This window comes from Mya arenaria, chromosome 9, assembly GCF_026914265.1.
Source record: "Mya arenaria isolate MELC-2E11 chromosome 9, ASM2691426v1".
NCBI lineage: Eukaryota > Metazoa > Mollusca > Bivalvia > Myida > Myidae > Mya > Mya arenaria.
Window position 1 is genome coordinate 36,307,766 of NC_069130.1, and position 8,987 is coordinate 36,316,752.

An 8,987-nucleotide genomic window follows, 5' to 3' on the forward strand; every position below is an offset into this window, starting at 1 on the left:
ATAAATTATGACTCTTGACACCAAAATATTTACCAGTAGGTATTTGTTTATCTGTAATATCCTGACACAAAATAATTTCAGCAATTGCTAATCCATGTCGTCATGTCAATTTTCAGTATATTTACAACTCTTGCAAATAAACAATTCTTATGTCATTCATTAAATCTTGTTAAATCCTGACACATATTTCAACAAACAACTGTTACACACTATTTTTATAAAAAAAATAATAATTTATGACCACAGCATTGATTCCATATGTTATGTTTCGTCTGAAAACAACAAGATAATCCATGGCACTTTTTACCTGGAAAATCTACCACTGGTGTAGCTCTGTGAAGGCCCAGGAGCCCAATAACCCCGAAAAAAAACATAAATCATTTCTACATTTGAAGCTTAACTCATTTTTCCACATGGCATGATTTAAAACAATAATGTTTTACTCTTTTGAAAAGCACATTCTCCTTTGCATATAATGTTTAATTCATTGCTCAATATTAAAAAATTTCTAAAGCACAAAATGTCCAGGAGTCCTTAAATTCAATCATAATAAATTAGATTCATGCAAGTTAAATGTTTGCTTTTGAGTAGAATTATTTCTCTATAGAACATTGGCCAAATGACGTATCAACACAATTTATGAGAACATGTGCTAATGAAAAGAGCAAATCATATAAGTTTTAGAATAATTTTATGCTGTTAAAATTATGTGATAAAATGAGTTGAGTCTCAGATATTGAGATTTTACATAAGAATATTGTGATATGGGGCCTATTAAAAGCCTCTTGCACATCATTTTCAGAAAATATGCCTTTTTGTTGTAGGCTAATCTAAATTGTAAATTGAATCTAAGAGCATTTAAAAATAATATAAAATCAAGAGGACCCCCTACCAGCATAAGCTTACTGTGCCTTCTGATTTCATCTAGCTATGCCCCCGCCCTAGACAACACTTTACGACTGTGCCAGAGTAAAGGTAAAATCACGGCATGTTATCCCAAGCTTCCCAAGATTGCACTAAATCACTTCAAGAAACTAGGTAACACCCTGTTTTAATGCTGTTCCTTGATAATTTGATATTGGGGATTGCAGGTTTTCAGGTAAAAAAATACCACAAAAAAGAATAGGTTTCTCTGAGTACAAATATGTTACATATATATATAGCTATAGCTGTTGATAAGTTTATAATACTGGTAATACTTGAGAGATGGTCTAGATTTCATGGGAAATTTCAGTTTGTCAGTATATTTGATTTTTTTGGTTATTGCAATCACCATGGTTAACTGTTCTTCATTTAGAACATTAAAAATATACACACAAAAATAAATGAAATGGTTCTAGGTTTGATTAAAGTATTTATTAACCAAAATAAATGGTCTAATGCAAGGCATTTTGCAGAACCATTTTTTTATTTTAGTAAATGCATAATAATAATTAACCCTTTAACCAGCTTAGTGGTCAAGATGATATTTTGTCTACTGGCCCAGCCCCTGTTTAAATCTACCAATAACCTGATTCCAAAATCAATCACAGCGGAATACTGGAAATTGTTTTGCCAAAATTAATGTGCAAAAGATTTAAAAATACTAGCATTTCATTGGACAAAATATTATTTCGACCACTAAATGTTTTTTCTTAAATATAATCTTTATTACGTAACTAACCATATTCAGCATAGTGGCACTTAAAAATGTTCATATTAAAATCACATTAACAAGATATTTGTAAACAAAATGTTTTACTTACTTTTTATTATAAAAGAATTCCCTGATTTTTAAGCAACAAAAATAATATCCTTAAAATAAAAAATAAACTTCCAAGCAACAACAATGCTCAATAGCTTTCTAAGCTAGCAAATTATTCAAGAAGACCAACAAACTTTTCAACAGCAATAATTGCCTCATCCCTCTGGGGAAATCCAATATCATCTGTGGAGTATGGAATTTACTTCTAAACTTCCACTCTGATAGAACTAATTTTGTTTCCAGTGAGAGAAAAGTTTAATTACTCTGGTAAAGAGCTCATCAATAAACTATTTAAACATTCCAATATGCATCTTGCTACAGTAACATGCAGGGTATTGATTAGGAGATTATTAAGTTGATTGGAGCATTTATTGTGATCAATAATTTTAAATGTTGAAATTATGGGAAAATCAATGGTTGTCATCATAATCACTTTCAGCTAGCATATTGAAGGTAACTATTTGAATGTGAATCTCTTTGTGAAAATCAAATTCACAGGTCTGTGAATTAATTACCAGCTCTTTTCTTAACAGTATGATGCAGTCTCAGCATGTGCAGCAAAGTGATACATGTTTAATCCACAATCTAGTACAAAATGAATGTAATGCGTGTCTGCTTATGCAGTCTCAGCATGTGCAGCAAAGTGATACATGTTTAATCCACAATCTAGTACAAAATGAATGTAATGCGTGTCTGCTTTTAAAGAATTTTCCAACCAATATGTGGTGGTTTTTTACTGCATTAAATCCTGTTAAAAATGTACATAAGTCAGCCTAGGTTTAATTGTCAAATTTAGATTTTTTATCAGTTGTACACGAAAACTTGGAAAAAGAAGCATCAAGAATGTGTCCATTTCCGAAATTGACATGCTTTTTTTAAGTCATTTCTTTATAAAAAAAAATCACAACAATTAAACAAAATAAGATAAAATCATAATCAAGCTAGAAGTCGTTTATGGTAGTGATGATTTAAAAAAAAAATCACATTAACTTATGAACATTCAATTTGATGCAACTAGAAGTTTTAAATTGTACAAAAATTTCTGCAAATTTTATACATTTTTTTTCTTCATTTTGTGGCCTAATATTGTGATACCAAAAAAATATCTTGTATTTATAGTAGGGGAGGTGGTTATGGATTTCATCCCTATGATAATTGGTATTATTCTTTACAAGTGTAACGTGCCACGCCAACAAACACCAACAGATCCCTTCAGAGAAAAGAATGCTCGACCCTGAAGGGGTCCGCTGGTCTTTATATGTAGTAAATTCTCAATCTTAAGACACAGAGCCCAGGCTTTGCTAATTTGCATATAACCAACTAAGTTAACATACATACTATGAACGTACTTCCGTTTGTTACGGAATGTTTTACTATGAACGCACATCCTCCGCCTACAGCGGTTTGTTACATTACTTTCCCCTCCTAGACGAGTTGTCCCGAATCTTTGTCTGGGAAACTCAAGGGTAAGGCAACTCTGTTCCGGCAGTTGTCAATATCCCACCGCTGCTTCCATTTGTAACGTGCAACGCCAACAAACACCAACAGATCCCTTCAGAAACGAGCATGCTATTCTCTGAAGGGATCTGCTGGCCTTGTTTGACATCGCACGTTACACAAGAAACTGGGTCTGAACTTTTACCCTCTTTTGACTGCACTTCAGTGAGATACATAATTTGTTATCATTTCTATAGAACTGACTTCCTAGGCTTAAACAGATTTTATTCAAAACATTTTGACCTTGTCCTTTTTAAACATCTTGACCTTGTCCTATTTAAACACCTTGACCTTTTCCTATTTTAAACAATTTTTTTTAAAGCAAAGCAGTCTTTCTAAATAATATCTCAAAAACATGAGCTTAATTCAGCGTGATTTTATGTAAGAATCAAAATGCCAAGTCCCAGATACACGCAGCGCCGTGAAAACCCGTTATGTGTTAATCTAAAGCGAACTTAGTGGGATGTAACCTTCATTATTTGTGTCCGAATTAATTATCCGAAAATCTGTAAGTTTCAAATAGTCATCTATACGTTAAGGACGATTACTGCTCAAATTGACATTCTTTAAAACACCAAAAGTTATTAATTTAAGGTTGAAATGAAAGGTATATATAAAGAATGAGGCCAAGCAGATAATTTTCCGCTAAATACCTGTAAATATTGTCCGGTGTCAGTTGAAATTAAGAACCGTAAAACTAGCGTTGCGGTTGACGCGTATCGATTTCTCGTGCATTCCGTTGACCAATAGTAATAGGAGTTACGAATACGGAGTCTGGTTGAAAATGCTCGGAAATCCAATAATGGAATCAATAGTAAACAAGTCCAAAATGGCTTGGTTTCAAAACATTGTCCTGGCATTCTTTACAGTGGTGTTCTCCCAACTGGTTAATGAAATAGTAAGTGGGCAATCAGTTGTGGAATATTCGGATGACAATAAACAATGCACATATTTTGGTAAGAACACGATTAACATAATTTAGTAATCATGTGACAAAACTGCATGAAAGCACAACATTTTATCAGATACAGTGTAGTCATTCTAAAATGCCGTCCAGGCTTCTTTTTTTTTAATGATGGTTATTCTGGCTAACCATCATTAAAAAAAAAGCCTGGACGGCATTTTAGAATGACTAAGATACAGTGTAATATGACTCCAGTAGTCCACCTAAATGACCGTCAAAGAGTCTTTTGACGATTCAGGGATACTGTACATAAGAAATGTCAAAATAATAAAAAAGTATCCCTGATCGCTCATTATTTATTGTAGCTAATGACAGCAAAATCATTTTGTTAAAATGTCCCCAACTTCCATCATAATATGTGTGATTATGCTGAAATGCAGTAGTGAAGCTGTGAGCTTTGAGTAATTCCTTTTATAGTTCCATATCTTTTGGTAATACATTTCTTAATAAAACGTTTTGAACAGCAAATGACAACCACAAAGCAAATTTAATGGCACACAGCGCTCATTCTGTCATTACATGTGTAAAAAAGTATCTCAATACACAAAAATACATAGTTTAATCACAGAGACCAGAATTCTGTGTTTCTTATCAACACTTGTATCAGTCTAAGAATCATCAACATTCTTGAAACACCCCTGACAATTTTACTAAAATATATCATTTCAGAGAAAAACCGCTATGCCAAAGTGGAACACGGCCTCTCCAACTGCTCCTGGTACATTCCCGAGACGTGCTGTAAGCGGACAGAAGTAACCTCAGTATTTTCCTCCAACATGATGCCGCTAGATCACGCCAGTCTAGACTGTAGAAATAGGATGAACTATATGATGTGCTTCTTCTGCAGCCCTGATCAGGATCAGTGGTACAAGGAGTAAGTGTTTCAGGCTTATAAATAAGGGTGAACCCCTCCCCTCACCCCATACCTCCCCCTCACCTCATGCCTCCCCTCACCCCCTGCTTTCCCCTCATCTCCTGCCTCCCCTCACCCCTGCTTTCCCCTCACCCCCTGCCTCCACACCACCCCCTGCCTTCCCCTCACCCCCTGCCTCCACCCCATCCCCTGCCTTCCCCTCACCCCCTGTCTCCCCCTCACCCCTTGCCTCCTCCCCACCCCCTGCCTTCCCGTCACCCCCTGTCTCCCCCTCACCCCTGGCTCCCCCTCACCCCCTGCCTTCCCCTCACCCCCTGCCTCCACCCCATCCCCTGCCTTCCCCTCACCCCCTGTCTCCCCCTCACCCCTTGCCTCCTCCCCACCCCCTGCCTTCCCGTCACCCCCTGTCTCCCCCTCACCCCTGGCTCCCCCTCACCCCCTGCCTTCCCTGTTGAGGATCGTTGAACAATATGGTGTGCTTCATCAGTAGCCCTGATCAGCTGCAATGCTTTTAATGGGAAATACTTTATACCGGTATAAATGTAGATTCATTCCAACAATGTAAATTTTATTTATGCCAATGTAGTATTTATAAATGTGCTAATTGTTTGCCCAGACCAAACCCTGATTAGTGGAACACCACTTAGATAAAAGGGGTAAAAATCCATTTTGTCTGAATTTAAAACACCTATAAGACATTCCTGCTATTGTTTTTCACTCTTAGATGAAGTAAAATGAAAACTATTTTATATTTTCAGTGGCAAGGTGCATGTGTGTGAGGACTTCTGCAATTCTGTGTATACTGAATGCAAGCCTGCTCATTATGATGGCCATAAGATAGGTATATATAATAATGAAGTAAAAAGGTATTGTTTGATTAACTTTCATCTGGTGAAATATTTGAAGTTTTTTTTAAAAAGCAACTAGAAAGTGGCTGTTGACCACACTTTGATCACAGTTTGGCACTAAAATTATTGTTTTTACACCTATGACCATTACACTGTGGACATTTAGTAAATGTCAATAATGCATATGGCAATGCCTGTTTAAGTAGCCATCCATTTCTCTACTGCTCCCACAGCTGTTAATCACCTGTATAGAAATGATGCTTACTGTGAATTCATACTAACCGAATATTCTCAATGCAACTGGTATGTGCTTGTCCACATGTTTATAGCCACAGGTGTATCATGAACATTTATCCCTCTGATATTTAGTACACATAAAAACCATGATGGTAGTTTTGTAAGACAGGTTTTTTTCATTATCTAAGTTTGGCTATATTGGAGTTTGTGGAGCAAACTCTCCCACAGTTTAGAGGCATGATACTCTGATAATTGGTTGGTGGTAGTGTCTGATATTTTGTTTTGTGATGTACAGCCATTTTTTTTAAGAGTTGTGTGCCCTTGAATACAATTTTTACACTGGGTCATGTTGAAGTTTGATGGGAAATTTACTTATCAAACAGTTTAGAGATAACACTCTGATTATTTCAAGGTGGCGTGATGAGTAGTCATCATTTCTGTAGGATTTTAGCTTAAGGGTTGTGGAAGGGTGCTGCACGCCCTTTCCTTTTTCAGTAGCACTCTCCTGCCCTCATGGACACCAGTATGGGCACCCTTCCTGTCTTTGTAGAATTAAATGCTCAGGAATGTCTAATATTTATTTTTGTATTGTCTAAAACTTACAATTAAATTACATATAAATACATATAAACAGTTGAGACCTGATTGAACACAATTTCTAACAATTTCTGCCAAATTCATTATGTTCAAGTTCTTCATAGCCTGATTCAATGTGCCCTTTTAATTTTACTAATGGCACCCAGTATGTCCAGCTGTCCCTTTTCTGCAGCACCCTATCCTGTTTTTAAATACTAGCTAAATCCCTAATCTCTAATTTTAAAAGCAATTGTAATAAATTTCATCATCGTTAGAAAAAATAATTTATAATTCAGAAATTATAATCAGACTGTTTTTGTCATTTCAGGTGACCAATACAGGAATGGAACAGCATTTTGTGAGGCCCAGAACTTCCATGTATCAAGGAGCAACAACTGTTTTAAGTTTAACCCGAGTGTATTTGATTCTGCGTCTTTGCTGAAGACTCCATCAGTTTTTAAATTCTGGTTAATTGTACTGGTGTTTTCTGTGATTAAAGTATAGCAACATACACATGGTTAAAATGCCATAGCGGCGCCTACTCTCAGATCCATGTGCTGGGCAGGACTGGTGGCCCTGTTATGGGGCTGTATATAGCATAAATAAAACCAGTGTTAAATTTGAAGATAACATATATTAAAAGATACTCAAATAATATTAAGTATATTTAACATGTGATAGAAAATGGTTATTCTGAGACCTTTACTGTGAACAGCTGTCATGGCCTAAAAGTTTCACCAAAGTATTAATATTTTTTATGGCTAATGTTTATACAACTATGTACATGTAAAAATAGTTATACTACACATATTATGAAACATTTGAAGTATTTGAGTAATCGCTTTTCTAGGTGTCAGTCTCAAACTCATGATGTTTGTCATTATGGATCCAGGCCTTCTCCACAGACCTTGTCACAAAAAAACAACATTTTTGTGTGAAATGTATTTTATTATTTTTTATTACCATTATTTACATCTTTGTTTAATTTGTACAGACAAAAATCTTAATTTTAAAATGATCAAAACTGATATTAGGTATAGTGTGATGATCTCATGATCGTTTTGTGTTGTTTTTATTACTTTTGTGTGAACTGTTTCAGTCATAATGCTTTTTTGTTGCTTTTGAGTGAACTGTTACATTTTGTTTATTTTGTAATAAGATTGTTGATCTTTTATACATATTACTTAAAATATTATTTTATCACATAATTATTTACTACATTGTATATACATGAATTAAGTGTGCAACGATTTTGAATTTTGCTTTGTTAATGTTTTGCTATAATATAAATAAACTTAAATAAGAAATGTTTTGTTTTTCATATTTGCTGTCTTTGAATATTTTGAAGATAATTATATGAATTCAATTCAACTATCAAATGCAGTGTAGATATCTGTATGGTCTGAAAGCCACCTTGATGCTACCAGGCCAAATTTAATGAAACTTTACAGGTAGCTTAATTGCATGACCCTTTACAAATATAAAACAAAGTATCGTTATCAGTAAGATATGTTTAAATTGCAACATTTTTATTAATGCTTTATCACAGAGTTGTGGCCCTTTGCTTAGGTGAGTGTTTTAGGGCCATCATGGCCCTCTTGTTTATATTTGCTGTCTTTGAATATTTTGAAGATAATTATACTAATTTATTTCAACTGTGGAATGCAGTGTAAAACTTCTGTATGGTCTGAAATCTGCCTTGATACAAACAGCATTCTACATTCTTCATTTAGCTGAATGACAAGCATGAATGGAAGAAGATGGAATGGAAACACTGATGTATCTAAATATCTATGTTCGGCATTTCCAAACTTGTGAAATTCTAGCCAAACAACAATATCAAGAGTATAACAGCCTATTTCATTCAAAATTATCAGCTAAAGATATGATGTATAATCTTAACTTTTGCTAGTTCATGTACATGTGTTATATGAGCTAATAATGTTCATACTCATCATCATAGATATAATTGGTAAAAAAATGTACATTTAGGATTATTATTGTAGAAAAGATTCTTTCAAAGACAAATAACGTGAAATAAAAACTCAGATGCAGTCTAAGCTTTCAATGATTTGACTATTTAGCTGTAGTTACAGTACAAATATATCTACACTAAATTAACTATGTTAAAGAAGGTGTAAAAAAACATGCATTATAACTATTTCTTTCTTTGTCTATATTGGCCACAGTGTTGTATGTATTTCTTTAGACCTTATGATCAAGGATAACCTGTGAAAGCACTTATTT

At 34.5% G+C, this 8,987-nt stretch overlaps 2 protein-coding genes across 4 annotated transcripts in view; one reads left to right on the forward strand and one right to left on the reverse strand.

The window, feature by feature from the left end:
• LOC128202708 (uncharacterized) overlaps positions 1-1,993 on the reverse strand; it is a 53,418-nt gene extending 51,425 nt beyond the window's left edge. The window contains exon 1 of one of the 3 annotated variants that reach the window (XM_052903775.1): positions 1,879-1,993. The gene's annotated coding sequence lies outside the window, so the exon portion shown is untranslated. Of the gene's footprint in view, positions 1-33; positions 170-1,745; positions 1,845-1,878 lie in introns of those variants that run through there. The other 2 variants (XM_052903778.1, XM_052903776.1) reach the window with 2 other exon arrangements.
• A 1,795-nt stretch (positions 1,994-3,788) lies between these two features.
• On the forward strand, positions 3,789-7,965 carry LOC128202709 (uncharacterized). Its single transcript, XM_052903781.1, has 4 exons — positions 3,789-4,197; positions 4,875-5,079; positions 5,838-5,920; positions 7,069-7,965. Exons 1-4 carry the CDS (start codon positions 4,026-4,028, stop codon positions 7,242-7,244), a joined length of 636 nt encoding a protein of 211 aa, XP_052759741.1. The 5' UTR covers positions 3,789-4,025; the 3' UTR covers positions 7,245-7,965.
• The last annotated feature ends 1,022 nt before the right edge of the window (positions 7,966-8,987 follow it).